This window comes from Chinchilla lanigera, unplaced genomic scaffold (assembly GCF_000276665.1).
Source record: "Chinchilla lanigera isolate Chin_1 unplaced genomic scaffold, ChiLan1.0 scaffold00005, whole genome shotgun sequence".
Taxonomy (NCBI): domain Eukaryota; kingdom Metazoa; phylum Chordata; class Mammalia; order Rodentia; family Chinchillidae; genus Chinchilla; species Chinchilla lanigera.
Window position 1 is genome coordinate 11446906 of NW_004955406.1, and position 25042 is coordinate 11471947.

Genomic DNA, 25042 nt, shown 5'->3' on the forward strand with positions numbered 1-25042 from the left:
TTTTTTTTTTGGTTTTTCTCCGGTACCGGGAACCGAACTCACGACCTTGCGCTTGCCAGGCAGGCGCTTTTGCCGCTGAGTTAAATCCCCAGCCCTCCTCTTAATATTTCTTAAACTGGCCCAGTTCTCTCAATTCTTGATCTGTTCTGGCACAAATGTCCTCATCCTTCCTGCTCACGCTGCTGTGAAAACTTCTCACCTGGGCTTCCTAGCTCCAACGTTACACAGACCTGTGATCCTCCTAGTAGCTTGAAAAGCTATCCAGACAAGACTGGACAAACTACCTAAAGCCGTTCAATAACCTCTGCACTTTCAGCTGTCCTTTGTCATTAAAGGAACACATGAACATTTTCAAAGTCCATAGTATGAAATATAGCTCATCCCTACATAGCTCAATCCCCTTTACTGTCTGAAGCAGTAAGACAGCTGAGCTGAGGGTATGGATTGGGCAATCTCTGGCATCTTAGGTGCAAGATACTGCCTCGAGGGGGACAGGAGGGGGAACTGTAGATGCTCACAGTCTTAGCTTTTACTAAGCCAAATTTTCTCTTATCTTGGATGGGGATGTGTTCTATAACGTACGCCTCAGTAAACATTCCAGTCATTTACGTGTGATATTTTGTGCAGACTAAATGCACATTCTCATCGTCATACCCTTGTTCAAGTTGTCTCCCATGCTTAAAATGATTGCTTTTTTACCCTTATCTTTAAATTGTCAGTTCCCACTATCAGTGTAAAACTTAGCCCAGATGTTAAGTGTCCCTGAGAGGCATGCCTGACCTCCTTCTGTCTCTGAGAGGCATCCCTGAGCTTCTTCTACTCCCCATCCTCCCCCATGCCTGTCCCCTGTTCCAAGGCAGACCTGGGCATCTCCTCTCTGTGATCCCACTGCACCCTGTATGAATGGAGTTAAGCTATTATTTATTGAGCAATTTTATGTGCTGGGGACTGTTTCTAAGTGCGTTACATGTACTGTCCCATTCAATCCTCTTAAAACCCCTTGGAAGTACATTATTACCATGATTTCTTTACCTCAGAGAAAAAGTACAGTGGAAAAAGTCTGCCCAGATTTGCTGAGTTCAGAAGTTCAGGACATGGCATTCAATATCAGCTATCACACTGTATCGAAATTATTTGTAATTGCTTCTGTTTTGCCCTTCTAGATCGAGCTACTTGTGAGGAAATTTGTCATATTTCCATTTTTAGTGCTTAGGGACAGACAATACATTGTTGCCGGAAGGCTGAGTGGCTGGATAAATAGCTGTAGAAATGGAAATAGTCTAGATGTTGGGATCTAGCAAACAAAGTTTAAATTCCACCTCATTCATCCACCAAACGCGCCTTGGAATGGGAGTTAATTACCTAATCTCTGCAGACCTTCGCTGCACCATCCCACAGTGAGTTTAATGGCATTTCTAATATTAATGTGATGCTGAGCAAAATGTATAAAAAGTGCCTGAAACTGAACTTGTAAGTAGGCAGACAAAAAATGGTAGTTATTGTTGCCATTTTATAACATGAGGGAGAGTTCAGGCTAGAGAAGTCTAAGATGAAATAGCTGCTTAAGAGCTGGAGTAAGGTCTCAGAGTCACACTAACTTTCATGTTGATCCCACAGAAGGAAATGATGAATGAGCAAAAGTTAGATAAGGTGATATGGGATCAACGTGAAGTGGATGGTTAACATTTAGGGAACTCCTACAGTGATGTGATATGAATGAGGTGTGTGTGTGTGTGTGTGTGTGTGTGTGTGCACGTGTGTTTCGAGGGGGTACTTTATCACTGGGTTCATTCAGAAATTAGCTGGTGGAAGACATGGGTCAGGTGAGGAGACACTGCGGTCAGTTTCCTGTGAACTCTATCACTGTGACAGCCCCTGTAGCTGAAATTCTGTATAGCTAATATCTCCAGCTGAATAATAAGGATATACTTGAATCATGTCATAATTCTTAGTGCATAATATCTTAACCCAGTGTGGAAAAATAATTTATAATATCTAGTCTCCCTCACCTGGCTTGATTTTCAAAACTTGAAAACTAGAGGCAAGGAAGATTAACATTTGACTAGGGATCCCAATTATTTCAATTTCCATTTTAAAAAATTAGAAAATAAAATTAATAACTGCCTTTTTGTTCATGATGCTGTAGAATGTCTTGAGGCACGGAATGTTGTAAAAACATCCTAATACTAGAAACTGGCAGGAGTCTATCTAATGGGTCAGGTGTCGCAAAGAAAGAGTTCATTCGTTAGGAAACAAAGCTAGGTCACAGACTGTTTGCCAAAATTTCTCTGGATTTTTATTTTTACTCAATAACTTTTAAACAAGATATTCAGCAGATAAGAAAATGCATGCTATAAAAATTTTCCTTCAGCCTTTTTTTGTATTTCCAATTAATTTTCACTTAATTTTATAAATACCCTCGGCCCATTCATGTGAACTACAATCTTAACATAAATGCAAGCAGAAAAACAGTTCTTCTGTCTTTCACCCTTACTTTATACAGTACAACTGCTTGTACTTACTGGGAATCAAATGGAATTTTTTATCTAGAAGAACCATGAAAAATGAGGGAACCCAGTGTCTGGCGTTTCCAGTGATATCCATCCACACCTTCCTGACTAAGCTCTTCTGTTTATCAGATTGCCCAACCACACACTGGGCAGAAAACTTTGTGCAGTGCAGTAGGTTGTGGAATGATATGGCTGGAGGTTTCTTTAAAACATTCTAGGAATAGTCATAGAAAATGTGTGCAATTATAAAATGAGTAAAAAAAGAAATTAAGCCCACCATTGATAGTTCAGATCTTCAATGAGCGTCAGAACCAATATGCTCTCATTAAGGACAGGTTTCTCTGCTACACATCTGCTAGCATTGTAGATTTATTCAGGTCATTGTGTTGCTGGTACTCAAGGAAATGTGCATTTAAAAATTAATTAATTATCTGTGGGATGCATGGACAAATTAATTACATCCTCCAGTCATAGAAAACTTCTTATTAACTTGCAAACTATCATCTTATTCAAATTTTCCTGAGCCTTATTCATATTATTCACCCATCTGATATATTCTTACCCCTTACAATTGATCAGGTGTCAACTTCTACTTATCTATTTATACCCAGTTTCTGATTCAACTGTACCCTATGCTAAAAAGGATTATCTCTTCTTCAACTTTGTAACTCCTTTCTCTACAGAACATGTCAATGACATGAAATAAAAGGAAAGTTTAGATAAAATAGATCTGAATCCAAGTGTAGTTCTACTAATAGCTATGTAATCTTGGGCTAGTTTCTTAAATTATTTGAGCCCCAACTAGAAGTTGAACTTTAAATGCTAAAGACTGACCTAGCTGTCAGGAGCTCATAAAAAGAAATCACAGTTGCTATTGATATTGTCTCATTGCATTTATTTATTTGCACGTCTTTGTTCCTGATTGCTGTTTACATTCCTTAAAGCCCAGGGCTACCCTATTCATCTCTGTATGTCTCCTATTTGAAATACAGAAGTACTAAAAACCTTACATAAAAGAAAGTTCTTTCAATGTGCCCAGAGTCATGAATTTCCTTAATTTGGACATTAAGTCTCCAGAAGTGACTGACTTGTGATATCACATAGCATACCAAAACCCAAATGCAAACTTCCAGAGCTTTCCACTGCCTGCTATTATTTGTGGGTGCTTGTTGATTTACATATTTACTGTATTAACAAGGAAGTGTCTGTTGGTTAAACATAAAAATAATAGGTCCTGTTCTAGGAGTTACACATTCTTATATGTGTATAATTCTCACATATATTCTTCCATATTCAATACTGCACATGAATGTGTTTGATGTGATAGGATAACAAATAAAAATAAATATGTTTCTCTAGAAGACTAGACCCTATTCTTCTCTTAACTGTAGCACATCATGTTGTGCAACATATTGTCCTGGCTGGTGCTTATCATTTTCACAATTGGTATGTGACTATACCAATTTTAAAGAATACCAAACACTACAACTATACAAACTGAAAGGGTCATTTAGAAACATTATTAAAAACAGACCAAAGATAGAGTTCCTGGAAAACTTGCATTACAATCAAATCCAAATATTAAAAAACATCTTTAGGAGACTGTTGGCATAACTGAGTAATTTCAATCATGTCAGCTTTTGTTTAATTTAAAGAGTTTTCTAAGCCAAAAAGATTTTGTATCGTGTTAAAGGGGTAATATTGGAAAACATGCACTAAGCTTCCAAACTCAAAGGGAAACCTAGCCAGAGGAAAGCAGGAGCAAAAATCTCTCAGCTATTCCCACTGGAAAATGGGCCCCCACACATTAGTGCCGTCCCCCGAGTGGAACAGCATGGGGCAGAACAAACTTTACCTTATCACAGTCAGATAAAAGGAGACTATCACATATCACTGCCTCAAATGAACCGTGATCATAAGAGGTCTGGTTATTGTTTTAGGGAACTGGAATACTTTAGTTGTAATTTATATAAGTTTCCAAGTTCAATCAATGTTAATCACAGTTCAGAGTAATTGCTTTTCTATGAGCTTACAGAAGGTTTCACTGATATCTATAAACCTACCTCAACAAGTATGAGGGAAGCCACGGAACAGACACAGAGGACAAAAAAACAAAGTTAGACCAGGAAAGTCTTTCTTCCAAAACCAAACTGCTCCCCACATAAATCTGTCTTTATATTATTCAGGGTTCACTTTGCATTAGAAAGCATGGTAGTTACTTAGAGCGGATCAATGCAGGCAGTGAGATGCTTACAAAACAGATATAAGTGCAGAGGCTGGATCTAACACTTGGTCTTCAGCAGTGACTACCAGAAAAACAAACAAAACCAAAAACTATCCAAACAAACACAAAACAACCCATGGAACTGGCCCACCAGAGGAGCTGCTACCTATGCCACAATCAGACCTCTGGTGGGTGTTAGGTGCCACAGACTCAACCATTGGTTTTAGACCTACCTATTACCGGCTAAATCTGCACCACCAAACAAAATGTCGCCCTGCACCTTCCAGGCACTGCAATAAAGATTTGGGAAAACCCAATCTCTCCATGTCATTGCTTGATAGCAAAAAAATAAAAAGCAAAAATGTAAGACACACAAGAATTGAGAAGGAAGAGTAAAAGAGAGTAAATAATGGAAAATGAACAAAATGTATGCTACATATTTACCAATTCCCCAAAACAAAGAGCACCATTCTGTATTACAAACATACACTAATAAAAAATGACAATATCATCATGATGGCAGAAAACTTGCAGGTTATTTATTATAGCATACAAAATGACAATAAGAATGACACAAGGAAGTTAAAAATGAAGAGTTACTATACAGCCACTTACAAGTACTGTGGGACATTCTTTCAAATACATTCTGGTTTATGTTAAAAATAAAAAAGACTACATTAAGGAGTAAAGATGCTATAGAAGAAAAATAATGACTGAAGTCAGAGAACCTAAATTTAAGTACAGAATGAATTATACCTAGTATTATCTTATTGTAACACTATGTTAATACTAGAGTTACACCTAACACTATCTTAGTAGAAAAGCATTCACTCTCACATTTTACGTTCTTTTCATTTAAATACAGTACTTTGTATATTTGTGCAAATCATAAATAATTTTCACACATTAAATATAACCATAATCCTGAAACTATTATTACTTTGTGATAGAATGTGGATGGGATTGTTGTTCCCAATTAAAAAACTGAAGACTTCTCATGAGACCGGGTCTGCCACTAAATATGTGGTATATTGGGAAAGATTAAGAAACTACTGGACAATTCCTAGTTATGAAATACAAATAAAAATGAACAGTTTTAAAATTAAAAACCACACACAACTGCAAAAGGATGCTGTCTGCTCTCACCAATTCTCTCTCTTACCAGTAATTCAATGACAAAAGCCAAGCTATGCAAAAACAGACAGAAAAGCCTATACTCAAAAAGTATCTAAGGTTAAAATTAGCAGAGGGAGGGAACTGTCTAGAATGTGAGTAGTTCTCCATGAAGAGGCAAATCTCTGAATCAACTGAGGAGAATGTTCCAGAATGTTCTGCCAGGGTTTCATCCAAACCATTTTGAAAATTAATCTCTAATGTTAAACCCATAGAACAGTTACTATGATAATTCTAATGCACACTGAGGAGTGAAGTGGGCAAGGGACGAACAATGCCAACAGGATTTAAAGCTCAGTGGCTTGGGGACAGAGAATGCTGGAGCAGAATAGCTTTCAGAGGAAAGAAAATGAACTTGGTTTTGAACCGACTGAGTTTGAGATGTCAGTGGAACATGTAGGTGCAGTTTTCCATCAAGCACTACATATAGGAGCTTGGGATCAGCATGATCTGAATATAGTTAAGATCACTTGAAAAAAGCATGGACAGAGAGAAATAATGTCAGTTAAGGCTGAACACTGAGGTATACTAACTTTTATGAAATAGTAAACAAAGACAAGCCATGGGTAAAGAAAATTTAGAAAGAATTGTTAGATGTTAAGAGGAAAAACCTAAGAAAATGGGGGGAAGGAAGCTAACCAATTAATGGTTATAAAGAACGAGTTAGGTGCAACAGAGACATCAACTAAGATATAGGTTGGAATAATACGTCCATTCAACTTGGCAAACAGTAGCAATAGTTTCCCCAGTTCAAGGTATAAAAGATAAACTATAGTGAGGAAGGAACGAGAAATAATGAACCAAAAGTGAAGAATTGATAAGAAATCTGTCACCATCTTGGCTAATTAGTACAAATGCCCCACAATGATTGCCCAAAAAGAGTGTGCTGTCATTTACAGAAAGACCAATGAATAAATAAACACAAATCCTGTGCAACTTCTAGAAAATGCTCAAAATATTTCAGTCTTGCCAGTGGTGGACAATTAGGACCAACTGGTACTAAGAAAAGTACATTATTTACTTAGACCACTGTATACAAAAGATGAATTTCAGAAAAACCTTATGTCTAACAATCAAATGTCTACCGATTAATCTCAAAATAGTTACTTATTACATAAATATAATGGAAGAGAGCAAGTTACCACACACAAATTCCACAGTACCTTAGTTTGAACATGGCAGACATTTCACTGCCCTAAATTGTATTTGTTCTGAGTTCACTAGTTTATGTCTCAGAACAAGGCTAAATGGAGCTGAATGGTTAGGTAAGTATATGCCAGGTATTCAACAGGTGTAGTCTTCAACAGAAAAATATTTTCAGAGTGAACACTGTATGAAGGGATCTCACTCCTATGTGGAACCTTTGATCTCATACAAGTTCACAGTAGAATGGGACTACCACAGGCTGGGAAGAGTGAAGGACAGAGAATGAGTAATCATGGAGACTAAGTGATAGTTAGACTGGAGCAAAACGTTGTGCTGTGCTATCATATAGTAGTGTGACTACAGACAGTTACGCGCTGTTCCTTTCAAAAACCCAAGAAAAGTATTCCAAATGTTTTCATCATAAAAAATAATGCTTGAAATGAGTATGTTTAATCTGACTTAAATATTGCAAATTGTGTTAGACACTACATGGCACCCACCTGATACATAACATTTTCACTTTTATGTAGATGAATGAAAGAACAATACGGTGACCTTTTTATTTTGCTGTTGAACTAATCATTCCTGTAAAAGAATGCTTAAGTTCTTGTCATCCTCCACCCACAATGGATTATGCCTGCACACAGGATGCACTTTGCATGGCCAAAGCCAGTCTGTGGGTTACACCTGGATAGAACACACTGGCTCTGACTCTCCAAATGGTGGTTAGCTTTTCTGTGCCTCTAGGTTCTCATCTGTGAGGAACAACAACAGCACCTACACTGTAGTGTCTCTGGGAGGGGTAAGTTGACACATACAAAGGGTTAGAGCTATACCTAGAACGCAGGAAGAGCTCTGTAAGTGTAAACTGTTGTGATCCTTGTTATTGCCAGCAGCAGCAACAAAGAGACAAGCAACCAACCCTAGGAACCAAGAGCCGAGTCCCTGTCGATTAGGTTTGCAACCTGGTTTTCTCCTCCTCCGTTCCTTCACTGACAATATGAGGATAATAACAGTGTCCAATTCATACGATGGTGAGGACCAAATGGTCTTATATAGGTAAGTCATACAGAAGAGCGCTAGTTATTCTACTGTATTACTGATGCCACCACACACCATGACTGCTGCCCTTCACTCACTACACAATTAGAAAATTAAAAAGTTATCTCTGAATCTAAAAAAGTAAAGGGTGGCACTTCAGACTGTGAGAATGAGTTTTCCACAGGGACAATTTGAAATGAGTATATGTACACACCCATATGTAAATACGAAGCACTTACATATTGCTCGAATGCAGAAAATTCTAAAAAGCTACTCTCTATTATCCTTACTGTGCCTAAAATTAGAAAGATGAGTTCTTTCTGTCTTGTAGGTCAAAATCACTTTCATCTTGAACTCCTTCCTAAACAGTATCGCAAATTCTATGCTTCCCAAAGCAGCATTTTCAACATATAGATCATATCATTTCAGTTCCTTGAATAACCCTGTCAGTGGCTAGATAGTGCATCAGGTAAAATATAAACACCTCATACAGCATGTAAACTCTGTAGAGCCTGCCTGGTCAGAAAATTTTGCCCTCATCTCATGCTCATGGTGTTCCAAGAATGCTGGGGCATTTGGACATTTTCTCTGGCTGAAACATTATCTATGCCCCCCAAAACACCTTGCTTATGTGAGATTTAATGATCTAATCACTATAGATCTCTGTGGATTTATCACTTTCTACTTCCCTGAACCCAGCCAGTATTTGAGTTATGCATGATTGCTTGAAATTCCAAGAACGTAGCAATCTCCTTCTAGTGAACTTGGTGATTTCTCTATTCAAATTTCCTTTCCAGAATACTTTTTCACCTGGTAAAGTATTCATACCTCATGACTCAGTTGTAATGGTAACATCTAACCCAACACTTCCCCAAGCAATTAGGTAAAATCAGGCTCACACTCACTTCTAGTCTGCTTCTTGTTACGATACTGTGGTGTAATCATGTTTGCATAGTTCACTCTTCAACTACATATGCGGTGAATTCTTTAAGTACAAGGATCATTTATCATTCATCTTTTCCCTCCAGGCATCAAGGAAAATATCTTGGCAATAAAAAGAGCTCAGTAAATGTCAGTTCTGAGTTCACTGCCTTTTAGGAGAACATATTTGGATAACTTCTGTTGACTTAAACAGAACCAGGCTCAAGACTTTGTAGGCATGCTTGATACATATTGATAATTCCAGCAACAAATATCATATGCAGTGAAAATATGGTTCTATTGCATTAAATAAGAATGTAAGAGTGAAAATTTGATAGATTATAAACATTTACATTACATGAGACATGTATCTCTATAATGCAGCTAAAGATGGAGTCATCTAGAAATGCCACCTAAAAAGAAAAAGCTCCAGCAACATATTATTCATATAGCATCCCTCCCACTCTTTTATATGCCATAGTTAAAGCACATTGTAATTTAAAGGATTCTGGTTCTTACTTATATCTTAATTAAAATATTTCTTAAAATAGGAACTTTTAAATGGCATGACTTTATGCTAAGAATGTCCCAATTTTTGTAGGAAGCAGTTCTAAATTTAAAGAAAATGACTACGGAACTCATTGTTCATGGTAAGTGGCTGAGGTACACCATGCCAACGCAAAGGTCCACCAAAAGTCTGCTGTAATGTCTGGGTGACAAGTGCAGGTCTCAGGCTGATCCAGCTTGTAGCTGTGATCTTAGCCAAGTCACAAAATGATTGTGGGCACTCCTACTGCCTATTACTCTTCACGTCATTTTTGACATAATTTGCTCTGGGTCTAAAGGACATAAATCAAAGCTATTTGTTCCTATACATCTCCATTCCTTCCTGCAAGTGTTTTAGCATGCCTCTGGGCATTCAAGCTAAAAATCAGAGTCATCTTGTACTCCCTTTCTTCCTAAAATGTATATCAGTGTCATTATAGAATCCAGACCCACTATGTTTCCAAAGACTCACTTCCTCCTCTTTATTCCTACCAGAAGGACCTGAGCTCATGCTCCCAACATCTCTGGCTGGGTAAGTCTCCAGCTTCCACTCTAAACAATCACTCCCAAGTGCCTGGGGGTGGCCTTTCCAAACATGTCCGAGTGTGTGGTATCTTAAAAACATTCCTACGGCTAACGGATGAATGCAGTATCAAATCCAGAAGACCTTTTGTGATGATGATTGCACATTCTCCCTTCTACTTTCCTGAGTACCTTAGGCTTAACTACAGCACACTTTAGCAACCATCTGTCCTTACATTATTAATTCACATACTGAGTCCAGATTACATCAGGTATGTGCTAAGAAAGCACGAAGGAAACTCAACACTGAACCTTCCCTGAAAGGTTCCATTCACTGAACCCCAAAAAGAAGTGGTCTTAGTGTTTTGGTTAAGAAAATGAACTTCAGAGCTGATTTCCCAGGTTTAAATCCAGCCACTGCCCATAGCATGTGTCCTCTGCAGGGTACATAATATTGAAGTTATCTAACCACTAAAAAGGAGATTAATGACAATATCTATGCCATTTAATGAGCTGATACATACAAAACATTGATCACAATAGGTGTAGCAAGCCACCTTGAAAGCATATCAGAATCACTGGCTGGGAGGTCTTTTAAACCATACGTGTGCACAATCCTGGCCCTGGTTGAGTTTGGTTGCAATTAGCCACACGTCAGGTCTCAATATTTTGTATAACAATTAAAAGTTCCTTGTCTTGCGGATCAATAGACAAGCAAAGCCCAAAGAGTCACAAGATGGTGTCTATGGTCAAGCTCAACTTCCTGCGTGCTTAAACTTTTGTCTCTGCCCACTCCTGAGAAAATTTTACTGATCTTCCAAAGTCTAATTTAAGTATAATTTTCCAAACGCTTCTGTGTTTCTACACCTTTTTGTTAACGTAATGTTTTAAACACACTTGTTACCCTGTGTAATGATTAATCTTATCTCCACCAGTCCTCTTATTAGTCTATGGGTCATGAAGAGAGACTTGGTATTTTGATCTCTTATTTTCTATTACTTTAACAGATATCTGTTAAATAATAGTTAAAGTATTAAAATCTATAATGCCTGTAAAATTTCTCAGTGATCAAAACCTCACAAGTTTAATTGCCCTATTCTAAGAACAATCCACCCATTTATATTAATCATTGCTTTTCAAGAATCGCATCTGGTAACATCTGGTAATACCAAGAACTTGAAAAACTATTCATTGCCTTTGGTAAGGTACTTATGAGGCTAAGAACCTGTATTAAGCAAATGGATAGACATTAATTTTTAAAAGAATACCAATAAGGGGGCTGGGGATTTAGCTCAGCAGCACAGAGCCTGCCTGGCAAGTGCGAGGTTATGAGTTTGATTCCTGGTACCAGGGAAAAAAAAAGAAAGGGTATAAATAAGAATGTTCAACAAGACACAGTTAAGTGTAGTAAAAATTGCAAAGACTAATTTGCCACAAGAATCAAATTACTAAATTAAGGCACAATCACAAGAAGAATTAGTAGGAAACTATCATAAATGATTTTTGGAATATATTGAATCATATGGGGAAAATGTCTGTTCTGTAATTTTCAGTGACAAAAAATTAAGCTATGAAAGTGAGTACAGCTGTCTCGTCCAACAGCATGAATGCACAGAATGAGCGTTCCGTCTGCTGAAAACACACAGTGGCACAAAATAACACAAGAGGAAACTCAGCATACAGAGCCTGCATGCTTAAAATGTATACACCTCCTCGGACCAGAAATAGTAGAGAAGTCCAGTTAATAAACCCAGATAATAAGGAAGTCAATAACCTGGCTATAGTAGGAAGACACTAGGCATGAGTGTGGAAGGAAAGATAATGGCTGGGTGTGTGTACGGACTGGGATGAGGACACCTCACACACCCAGGAGGGAACTGAACAGGTCTCACCCTTGGAAATCAGCACCATGCCTAGTCTCTCAGCTTGTGAAAGGAAGATGAAAACAACTACACTTCACTGCTTCCTGGGCTAAATCGTTGAGCAGCTATATGCCCGGGACAGTGAGAGTTTCAGACAGTGTTCCAGCCAAGAGCTTAGCCAAGGCACTCAGTAGCTTGGAGACTGGATCTGTAATCAACCTGCCGTGGTGGCCACAGGTGCTACTAAGAGTAGCATGAGTTCTGCCCTGGGTAGGAAAGGAAGACCAAGTCAAAGTAACAGTGAAAAAAATCAATAGAGAAAGATTTGGAGGTTAGGGATGGGAAAGAGTGTGGGAGACAGAGCGATAGTCTGTCATAACTCTTCAACTCTGTAAGAGTAACTCAAAAACAGTCCTAGATAATACGCACATGATTGGCATGACTATGTTCCAACTGAATTCTATCTACGTCTGAATTCTATCTAAGTCTGAATCCAGGGAGGCTGAGCCAGAAGGATCCAAGTTTGAGGCCAGTACAGGCAACTTAGTGAGATCCTGCCTCAAAAAATAACTATATAAAAGGGCTGAGGATGGAGCTCAATGGGATAGTACCCCTGAGTTCAATCCCCAGTGTTATCAAAAAGGGAAGAAGGTTGGATTTAAATCGCAGGTCATAACTTTCTAACACATCTTAAATCAACATTCTACTACTGAGCTAAAATAAATGAGTGGACAGACAACTTACAAAATCAACAAGTGGCAGTAAATTCATTTCAGGTGAAACAAGAACTGAAAAGTATCAATGAGACAAGAGAAATTGTTGGAAGATAAGTCATTCTAGAATTCTATGTCTAGTAAAACTATCACTCAAGAATAAGAAGGAAAATTTTTGGAGAAAGAGTTTAACTATCACCAACTTGCTTTGAAAGAATCACTTCAGAAGGGGGGGAATTATATGCAACACAGTAACTGATTACATATATTCATAAATGTTATCAACTAACAATTATAAAATAGTAGTAATTTTAAAGGAAAATAATACTACTCAAAGTCTGAAAATATACTAGAATAGGCAAGTGGAAAGAGTTTAATTATTAAACCATTATAAATTCTCTTCTTATTTGGAAGGATAAATGCATAATCACACAAATTAATAGCATGTTGTAAAATAGTATAGTTAGGAAAATGTTATTATTTATGACCAGACAACAAATTAATAGACTATAGTTTCAAAATAGTATTGGAATCAAGGAAAGACTATTGACAAATTTATCAAGAAAACAGACAACCCAGAAATAAAGTAGATTGCAAATGTAAAGAAATTAAACTATCTTATTATAAAATAAAGAATAAACAAAAATTATAAAAAACATTTGCATCATTGTCCTAAAATTATAATTCATGCATATTCAATATACACACACTAGATAGAAATATAAAAATATAAATATCATTTATCACTCGACTGTAGGACTACAGATAAATATATTTTCTTCCTTAAACTTTTCATACTATCTAAAGTACCTATGCAAAGCTGATACTAATTTTAAAAGAATAATAAGTTATTTTTAAGTGATTGGGGGTATAGCTCAGGGGTAAAGCATGTGCTTAGCATGCACAAGGCCTGGGAGTGGGGGTATTTTCTTAAAAGTTCATTATTTTTCTTTCCTCAAATATAAACAAAAAAGAAAATATCTTAAACACACAATTTCAATGTAATAGTGACAAACTAACAATTGTTAATAATTCAAGACAAATCAGTTTAAAGACTGATTTTTCTTACATATCTCAGGAGATAGATCTCACTTCAATCTGAAGATACAATGCATGAGTTTTAAAAAATTTTCAAGTCAAGTGTTGGAAACAGTGAACAAGCATGCATACGGACAGAGGACACAAAAAAGAATTTGCATGAGAACATCTTGCCCAGTTCTGGTAATTCTACTCAATGCTCTGTGCAAGGTGAGTTGCTTTAGTCATGTGGCAAGTGCTACAATTCCTACCCAGGGAAGGCACTGGAACAGAAGTCACCATTGGGCATGGTTACATCAAGGAAAGCTGCTGCCAGCCGGAAGACAGCAAAAGCAGATCAGGTTGCTTAACAAACTACATGACACTGAGCTCAGAAACTGGGGGAATCCTTTGAGGAGCTATGGAAATCTTTGGGATAAGTAAAGAAAACCAAACACTGGATATTTTTATAAAATGCTGAAGTGAGATGCAGTTGTCTTATTAAAATGTCCAAGCCAGAACACATTATTCCCAGTCTTTCCTTAAAAATAAAAATTCCTTAAAAAAAAAAAATCTTTTGTCTCTAAGCAGAAACAGAAGACATTGACCCAGCAGTTGGGTGACTTCATGCTTATAGCTTTCTCCCTTTGTGAAACTAGCCACTCTAGTTTTTAATCTACTTAAAAATAGCTGATATTGACTATTTATTGTATGAAAAGTATTTGGAGAAATGCTTCACACCTAAGCATGTTTAAAAATAATATGCCTCTGGGAAAATATGTGCACAGGCACAAACCATAACATTTTGCCCCTGGCCCCCAAAGACTCATGTACATATCTTTATGTGGAAGATATTCTAGTCCATCTCTAAGAGTTGTCAAAGTCCTAACAGTTTCAAAGTCTAACTCCTAAGTCTCCTCCAAGATCTAAGGAGACTCTTAGCTATGAGTCCCTGTACAAATGAAGAGTTAAACACTTCCAGCATTCAATGGCACATGATAGACATTTCCACTCCAAAAGTTACAAACGGGGATACAAAGCGTTGGGACTACAGCAAGTCCAAAATCCAGCAGGGCAAACATTATATCCTGTAGTTCTACATGAAAAATCCTAGATCTTTGGCAAATTGTGAGCTCCATGTGGCTTTGCTTCTATGACACTTCTGGTGGTTGTAGCTCCCATGATTTCTCTCTTAGGCTTGCTCTTCTCCCTCCTTGCAAGTTTTCCTCAGACAATCCAGGTGCCAGGCTTCTCCAAACTTCTAGGGGCGCCACTGTACCTTTGGCTTCAGCTTCACAGCGTCACACACTGCCCTCTCAAGAGCACACTGCCTGGCCTCCCAGGCCACCTTCTGAAATCTAGGTAGAAGCCTTTATAACCTCACAACTCTTGCATTCTGCATGTCCCTAAAACCAGGACCATGTGGATGATGCCAAGGTCTGCTGCCAGCTAGAGCAGTAGCCAGCCAGGCTTTCTTCTCTCTTGGTTGTAGGGATCGAGTGCCTGGATCACTGTGCACTCTGAACCTGATTCTGAGGAGGACATTTTCTATGCTGCTGCCATTCTGGAACATAGTGGGGCTGCTGCCACCACCATTCTGGAACATGTTCTGCAGTTTTCTCCTCAAAGCAAAGTCTTTCCCATTTGCAGGTTTGAGGCTGCAAAGAGTAGAGACTCATTGCTTCTTACGATGCCCTCAGGCCATCTTTTATATTCTCTTACACCTTCTCAGCAACCCAGATCTCCTCAGCTCTATCTTTACAGTCTGTACCTTCACTGGAGCTTTTTTCCTGGCCAAACTCACAACATTTTTGTTCTTGATTTGCAACATAAATCTGGCTAAAAGCCACCAACAATAGCCATGCCACTGTCTCAACATTCAACTGCCTAGAAATTTTCTGTCAGATTAATTAGTCCACTGCCCTTAATCTTAGTCTTAGGCAAAATCTCTGGACACAAACAAAATGCAGACAAACTTTCTGCCAAGCCATAATATACATCATCTGGAGTCCAACAACCAGTGCTCTCCTTCTTCCCAGCAGAAACTTCTGAGCCTAGTCTTTACCCACAGGATTTCTATCACCCTCTGGTTTTCTGAGCTCTGCCCAGAATCTCCCATACAGAACAGCCTAAGACTTAAGAACAGTCTTAAGCCTAAGACTCTACTGTTTCAGGCAACATCTCTGAACCCTTCTATACTTTTCTCACAAGCCATTCCCAAAGGCTCTTGAACCACATGGTCAGGTATCGTCACAGCAATGATCCCACTTCTCTGGTATCAACTTCTGTTTTGGTTACTTTTCTCTCATTACTGAGACAAAATACCTGACACCCAGAATTAAGGAAGGAAAGGCTTATTTCCCTCACAGTTTGTGGAGGTTTCAGTCCATAATCAGCTGGCTCCAAGGCAGAATGGCACACAGGAGAGAGCAATAGTTCATGGCAGTGGAAGACAACAAAAGCAACAAGAGGAAAAATGCAGGAGTAGCAGCAGTGAGCAAGCCATTTTCCCTCCCTTATATTGTATGCAGGCTACCTGCTCCACAGTGGGTATAGCACTCTCACCCATAATCCCAGCACTGGACCATGAATCATAAACTCTAGAAGCCTGTCCCATGACTGTGTGAGTCTTTTGAAAGGAACATCCAGACACAAACCATAATAAGTAGGCTACCTTAATCACAGTAGACATTATTTTTAAGATACTATAACTCCTCTCAAATACAACTGGTCATACAGACCAGTTATATATCTATTGTACCCATCTTACTCCTGAAAAGATGAGATTGCTTTTCTTTATGCATTGATATGAAATGTTACATTCATAAAGTTTTATTTCCTGTGAATTAGATTTAAATTTTGATTCATAAGATTTCCTTCTTCATCCCATCACATTTTGTTTTCTATGGAAAGACTGAAAATTTGGAAAAGAAAGGAGACAGAAAGGGAGATAAGTTATAATTTTTGTCACCTTTAATCCTCAGAGTTTTATAGCCTGGTAAATCTCTTCAAGCTAACCTGATTTTATTAGAATAGTAATATATAATTGCCTTATTTAATGCATTTCCCCACCTTCACTATAAACTCCTTGCTGTTAACAGAGAACCAGTCTTACATTTCCCAAAATTAGTCCAGTGTGTTCCACTGACCACAGAAGCCACCATTCATTCTGTGAAAAAAGTGTTCTGTGGTCAAATAAATTGAAGAACTGATGCAAATCCTTCTTTTGGATAACACTGTGCATTCCTTTCAAATTTAACCCAACCCAAAAGTTCCTGTATTCATTTGGCCATGAACCTGCCCATTTCCAGAGCATAGAATTCTTACAACCTATTGGAAAAACTGGGGAAGCTACTGTACTAGGCAAACATTATACTTGTTAACCAAGAATATGGGTCTTTCAGTAAGTTCATGGTTTCTCTGTGTAAATTTAGAACTCTCATGTCTACAATCTTCTCCTTAACCTTCTGAGAAATTCAAACATTTCTAAGATGTCCCTTGATATTTAGTCTTCTGCAGCTACCTCGTTGGCCAGGGTGGAAAATACACAGCAACAGTATTCAGAGGCAGCAGCTACACATCCTGATCAAGTGGATTATGTAGTGTCAGCTCTTTGTGTTGAGCTCCAAGTCTTATAACTTACTATGTTCACGGCTACAGATAGATTTAATACCAATAGAAACCAGGCATGTGGATGCTGAAAGAAAATAGAGTAATGGGCAGAGGATATAGCTCAGTGGTACAGCACCTGCCTGGCAAGTGCAAGGTCCTGAGTTCAATTCCTGGTACCAAAAGAAAAAAAGAAGAAGACAGAAAGGGGGAAAAAAAAAAAAAAGAAAAGAAAACAGGACAATATTGCAAAGTGACACACCAACTGAAGCAAATATGATCTCCTGGTAACAAGATTATCATTCTTCTCATTTATCAAATCATCTGTAAACTATGAAACCCTAGTTTGGAAAACTGACTTAGTGATCAAAGTATAAAGCATTTTTCAAATCCCATAGAAATGCCTCTAGCATCACATGAAGATAAATGTGTGTATGTGTGTGTGCATGTGTGTGCACAAGTTCGTGTGTATAAAATTTCATCAGCAAGCCAAAATATCTGATGTAATTTTGTAGTACGGTAATCTCTACAGCAAAAAAGTTTGTTGCGGGCTGGGGATTTAGCTCAGCGGCACAACGCCTGCCTGGTGAGTGCAAGGTCATGAGTTCGGTTCCCTGTACTGGAAAAAAATTTTAAAAAAGAAGTCTGTTGTATTCCCTCTTAGTGTTGGGCATGAGCTATGGCCTCATATATGCCAGAAAAGCACTCTCTGCATGGGCTACATCCCTATTCCAAAAGGTCTATTTCCTATTGCTTCAGGAATTCACTTTTAGCTTATACAAATAATTGTACTATTACACAAATATAACTTAGTTTTATATTAGTATTGTTGATTATAAAGACAAACCAAGCCACAGCAGTCTTTCTTGGTGTTCACGAGCACCTGTGTGCAAGGTTTGAAGAGAACACATCTATGTGGCAAAATTTCAGTCTCCTCAAAAGTGATGGCTGTACCTTTGTGTAACCTAGCACCTACCCCATGCCTGACATGAACTATGTTGACTGTATAAGAACTGCAAGGAAACTTCATGGTATTCCACTGATTGAAACAGATGTAAAAGTAACTGCAGAAGTAACCAAAACACCACTCCATGGGGCTCACTACAGATCAGCATCTTTGGATGAGCACATCTCAAATTGGGATTGACTGTCTCAAATTAAAATAGGTCTTTTGTTGGCTTCTGAACAGGGGTAACCAGGCCTTGTACTTTCGTCTGGCAAAACAATATCAAATGAAAATCTCGCATAAATGTATTCACTCCTTGACTGTACTAATAGAGTTATAAAAGGCTTAAAGAGCTGGAGCATTTTCAACTCCACAAAAATAATAAACTGCTGGGCGTGGTAGCACACACTTATAATCCCAGCACTCAGGAGGCTGAAGCAGGCGGATGGTTGCAAGTTGGAGATCAGCCTGGGCTCCACAGTGAGCTCAAGGGCAGCCTGAACTGCATAGTGAGACCTTGCCTCAAAAAGACAAACAACAACAGCAACAATAATAATAATAAACTCGTGAAAAGTGGATAAAAATATTTTGTTCACAAAAATTAAATTTTTGCAACTATTTGCTTTTATGAAAATGTTACTTTTAACTTAGAAATGTGAGGAATTTCAGGCTATTTTCAAAATGATTTAGTATAAGGCTTGATTTATAGCAAAACAATATACACATCCATGTGTTTTACCATATATGTATAAGAAGATACTATGTTTCCAGGAAAGTTGACAAGCCACAAAATCTTGGGCAAATATACCAAGGGAAAGTGGGCAAGGGCTATTTATCTTTTAACAATGACATGATTTGTGTCCAGCCATAAAGTATTGAATGTTCAAATTCCTTGGCTATAAAATAAAAACAAGATGCAAACTGGATCCTAGTGAAATAGATTCTTATTGAAATGAATAAAATATTACTCAATAATTAAACTTCCATTGCGCAACTTTTTCAACAGCAAATAAATAAGAATATTGACAAAACTTTTCTTTTGCCATCAAAACTTTAGTTCCAAAATGATATAAAAGACTAATTACTTCCTTCAAAAACATCGCAAAAGCTGCCATCTTTCATTAAAAGATCAGAAGTTAAAAACTTAACATGAACCACATTGACTATATAAGAACACGCTGCATATATATATAAACAATGTCAATAAATAAAAAATGAAAGTTCAGGATTATGAATTACCCTTCAAGTCTTTCTTTAGTTTTCTGAGATCTTTTTGAAAGTCTTCAAACTTCATCTGTGAGGCCTGAAAAAGGTCCTGTGGCTCAGGCAGTGGAAAGACACACTGCTCCTTTCCAGCATCCTAATTAGAAAGCAGAATTTTTAAACCGATCAGTGTCAATACGGCTCCGAACCGCACAGCGGCAGCAATACTGGAAACAAAAACAGGTAACAACGGCAATGAAAACACAGCCAAGCCACCCAGAAAGTACCGCAAAATGAGGGTCTGTAAAAGCCATCTTACCTCATCGAAATTTCGAAGGTAATATGAAACAATATATGACAAAAGGCTTCTGCTATTGTCCTAGGCAGAAAGATCAAAGTAAGTAACAGTATATTTTAAAAATTATTAAATATGCATTATTAAAAGAAATTCCACTGAATCCATATATGCATATCCACAAGAACATTTAGACTGACATGTTAACTTCTATATTTTGAATTATCTCAGTCTTTTCTTTTTTGGGTGGAGGGAGCAGTGGGACTTGAACCCAGGGCCTTCACACTGAGCTACATCCTTAGCTTTTTTTTTAAAGATGAGGTCTATAGCTATGCAGCCTAGTCTCAGTTGCTACTTGAGATTCTCTTGCCTCAGCCTGCTAGAGGGCTGGGATTAAAAATGTGTGCACCATACATGCTTGCCCCAGTTGTTTTATCTAAAGAGTTTAACAGCATAGATTTTTCTCCTTTGTTCCAAGCTAAGTTTCAAGGGACAGCAGAGTTGTATAAGGGCAACAACAACGGTAGCTTCCTATTTTTACCTTCCTTGGTCAGAAATTTAATTTAACTTATAAATTATTTATTTAATGTCTTTCTTATGAATTTTTATTACTTGTATGTTTTATAACTACTATCTTAAAAGAAATAATTAAATATCACTAGCATTTCTATGTATCTAGACTAATAGCCATTACTCTAACTCTTGGTTTTGTTTGAAGCTCATCAGCATTTAGACTAGGAAATACAGTAGTATTTCTGATAAATGGGAGCTTCTAAAACACCAACACATATTATAATTTGTTATATCATCAACTGACATTAAGAAACCGACACCCATGTAGCTGTGAATAAGACACCTTGTTTAGTTCTATATTTTAAAAAATATAAAATTGTTTCATATCTAACAGTCTTTAAAGATTGGATTTTTATTTCCTTTCTTACACTTAGAGGTTCTTGTTTTTTCTTCTTTTTTTATTTCTTGCAGTACTAAGAATAGAGGCCAGGGCCTGGAACATGCTAGGCAAATATAGAGATCTGATTTTTTGTTTTGTTTTTTTGCAATGCTGGGATCAAACAGAAGGCTCTGAGTGTGCGAGGCAAGGCCTCTACCACCGAGCCACATCCCCAGCCCTAAAGGCATCAATTTGAATTAATTTTTTTGCCTTGCTCCAAGTTAGCTGCAGATAATTTAACTTTGAGAGACTGAACCCAAACACATACACGCACATGCAACACACACACACATTTAAAAACAAAATTCTGTGATACAAACTAAAGTCTCTGAAATAGTTGATCTGTTAAACTGAACTAAGTTTGGCCTAAACCTATCTCCATACATGGGCAATAAAGTTGCCCCATAGCAGCATCCCTACATATTAAACTGAAAACTAGCTTGACATGTACATAAACTGCAACTTCTTATCCTTGGTATAAGGATAGGAGTGCATATCCTTACACCAAGCAAGTGAGTCTCAGCCAGTCATGACAATTGAACTTCCAGCCAATCAAGTGAGTCTCAGTCAATCATGACAATTGAACTTCCAGCAATCAAAGATTGAAAGATGCCAAAATAGATAACAGGAGGCAAATGCCAACTGCAGCCAACCAAGCTGTCTCTGCATGTCACTGCCTTTTCTCTGGCTGTATATATAACCTGCACAGTATAATGTGGTAGGGTATTATAAATCATTTTTGGTTTGAAATGCTACTTGGTTCTAGAACTTTTTTTGCTCAAGTAAACCATGTTAAATTTAATTAGTCTCAGTTTTTCTATTTACACACCTAGCCATGGTTTTTTATCTATAGAAATAGTTAACACCATTTCATCATTCAGTTTGAAATGGGTTAGTAATGTATTCAGTAGCGATTTCCCTCATTAGACAGAACTTGCTTATAAAAGCAACTTAACATCCTCTCTCACCCCTAACTTGTAAATCAGTGAAACAGTTAACAGTACATGAATCAATTAATAAACCATTTCTTAAAAGCCTGCTCATAGGCATTCTGAGAAAAAATTTTGAGTGATCTAAGTAATGGTTTAATCCATGAAAGTCTATAAATATTACTGAATAAAGTTACAGTTGTTTTGCTTTGAAAAAAATTAATTCAGTAAGACTGTATAGTTCTTCTGAGATAGCAAGTAAAATTATAAGTCTTGTTTACTGATTCAGTATTGAATCCAGAATTATTTAAATGAATGAGATTTAATGGAAGAATGAATAAAAGCAAGCCAGTACAAAATACACAAATAATATCGTATCCATATATAATTAGGATTACCAGAATATATTTCAGATCCATTAAATTGAACATTATATTGATGTAGTTACATTACTCCAATGTCATTTTACAAAAATTGTTTCACTTCCAGCAGTTAATAAGAAATATTTTAAAGCTATCAAATATTTGAAAAATAGATTTTTATTTTATGAAAAAAGGAAACAAAACTTCCTAACAAAATACTAAGAGAATAACAGATAATACACTATAGATCATTATCTTTGAAGTAGTTACTCAGAGACAAAAAAAATTTCTCTTACAGAGGAAAAGCAAATGGAGAATAGCACAAAACTTTCTTTTCAATGAACTAAGAGAAAATCCATATTTGTTTTTGTAACAAATGGGATTTATTTGTCCCAACTATTAGAGGTTTATTTCTTTTTTTTTTTTTTTTTTTTTTTTTTTTTTTGGTTTTTCTCCGGTACCGGGAACCGAACTCACGACCTTGCGCTTGCCAGGCAGGCGCTTTTGCCACTGAGCTAAATCCCCAGCCCCTAGAGGTTTATTTCTATGAAAATTCTTATAATCAAGTACAAGCTCATTTGAAATATATATTATTATTATTTTAATAACCATAAAAATCACAAAAATTGTATGTTGTTTATGTGCCAAGAAAGAGCTCTGTGCTGTTTAACTTTGGAAAAGTAGTGTCTAGCTCTTCATAAATGCTCAATGCAAGACTGTTAAATGCATACATATATGCATATGAATAAATGAATGAACAAAATTTTGACTGAAAAAAGAGGCCAAAGCAACTATCTCTCTTTTACAAAGAAGGTTGCCGTATTACCCAGGACAGATAATCTTACATATTTTCATTTCTACAAGCCAATTATTTACTTAAGTTTAGTATTTTAAATATGTGATCATAATTTCCTTCATCATAATGTTCTGTTTGGTGATTCTCTTATCAGAGAAACATAGCTTTCTTATTTTCTCAGTTTACCAGCCCAGACTTTAGTCTATGACTCTAATCATCATCTCTAACCTTATATTTCCATTGACACTCTTATAATCTCTTAGATATTAATTTTAAACAAACACAACTGTAAGGGCAGAACAAAAAATAACCAAGACTGCAAAAGGCCTTAAACATTCCCATACAAACCAATGTGAGGGGAGAAATAATACGTAGAAAAGCTGGATATCTTTTTATATTGTTATTTACAAACTATTTTCATTCATCTTTTGTTTTGTTTTCAAAACATCGGACTGTTGGCTTCTACTGCCTAAATAGAAAAGAATGAAATAACAGGTAGAATATCTAGTTCATTGAAAATGATTCGTGCTTAGATACTGAAAAGATAAATATTAGCAAATTTGGTGAAAATAAACTGAAAAATACTTATTTTTGTTTTAAAATATTATAATTAATCATTGGCCATAGAATTCACTTTAGGAAACATTATTATTCACTTAAACCTCAGTTATCCGATAGTGTACTTTTCCCTAGTCAAGAACATAGAGTTTGATCTAAGAGATAAACTTATTTATTTCAACTAGTTTATAGTCAAATTTATTACTAAACACAATACCCTTAATTGCTTACATCCATTAATACAAAATACTTACACTGCTTTTGACGTCCTTCAGCTTGGGGAGAATGTCCAATCCAAAGCCATCTGCCTGTCCCCGGGTCTTATTTCCACCATTCATGTAGTTGCCAAATGCAAGAACCAAACCCAGAACCTGCATAACCCCTGGGCCATTTTTTAATGTCTGCAACACAGGATAAAGAACAACTTTTCTCTTACGCAAAATTTTACTTCAGTCCTGCAAGACCAATGCCAGGTCTTTGTATTATACCAGTTGTTTGGGATTTTGCCTTTTGTTGTTTGCCTTTTCCTCTTACTAGGATTATTTGAAGAGTACTGTCTCCAAAGAAACTTTAAAAAGCTGTGCCACCAACAAGCATTAAGATATGCTTTGTAAGTTGAGAGATGCCAGTGTAGGCCATTTCTACCATATAATTTCAAGGTAAAAAAATAAGACTATAACATATAAACTACTATGAAATACTACCATTGGTATCACCTTAATTGGATGTGGAGACAATACAAATTCTTTCTACAAGTTGTAGAGAATCAAAACACAATTATAAAGATTAATTTCCAAATTGAGGTGTACCCCCAATAAGTTTATATTCATTTCTTGGAGAACACTAAATTTGCATACTGTTTGCATTACCTTCAATTTGCGTTTTCTTTGAAAATGTCTTTGATAATATCTTTTCACTTTTCAAAGTAATACAACACAATCAGAACAAATGGTCCTATTCATTTTTGACAAGTTGTTCTAAATGTTAATACTGGTCATTTCTGCCAAACAATTAGTCTTTTCCCCCCCACTCCCAGAGGAGTATTTATCTTTTGTTGAGTCATATGGCCATTCCTAAATCATTTGGCTGGAATAACTATTAACAGTTTGTTCAGGGCAATCCAAAAAACGAAGGGCAGTAAATATCATGCCTTCAAACTCCATTCTCTTAGAAGTCTGATCTCTGAGAGGACCATGCAGAGTGGACATTTGGGTTTGGCAAAGGCAGAAGAAAGTGAGCTCTCCAGAGGCCAAACACAGCGGCCCCACACTCAAAATGGTCCCACAGCCTCGCACGTCAGTTTGAACACGTGCTTTGGTCTTGCAGCTCAATCATAAAACGTTCCTTTCTGTGGGACTGCCACCCCTCAAATGTAATGAGTACTTAGAATAAATAAAGCTTTCTGATCTATGAATATGACTAAACAAAATTAAGTATCAGAACTCAAGTTCAGCTCTTCTGGGACCACAACCCACCTCACATAATTTCTGGAGCAATTCCAGTTTGCGACGGATGGAGCAAATGCTTTCTGAAAACGTGGATTGGAACAGGATGCAAAAGACTCGCTCTGAAAAGTTGGGGATTAGTGACAATTCATAAAGGAACCTAAGGAAATAAAGCCAAGTTCAGAGGGAAAATATAATTCATAGAAACACATGTTCATCCCCATCTCATTAATAACAATTATGCACTCAAGACATGGATTTTCCTAAATGGA

At 37.0% G+C, this 25042-nt stretch overlaps 1 protein-coding gene across 1 annotated transcript in view; it reads right to left on the reverse strand.

Moving 5' to 3' along the window:
- Window positions 1-25042, reverse strand: part of Fmn2 (formin 2) — a 307518-nt gene that overhangs the window by 88321 nt on the left and 194155 nt on the right. Inside the window, exons 12-15 of the mRNA XM_005375457.1 lie at window positions 24801-24930; window positions 23580-23726; window positions 19753-19812; window positions 19470-19590 (exon numbers count right to left, since the gene is read on the reverse strand). Coding sequence (XP_005375514.1) covers window positions 19470-19590; window positions 19753-19812; window positions 23580-23726; window positions 24801-24930 — 458 coding nt within the window. The remainder of the gene's footprint in view (window positions 1-19469; window positions 19591-19752; window positions 19813-23579; window positions 23727-24800; window positions 24931-25042) is intronic.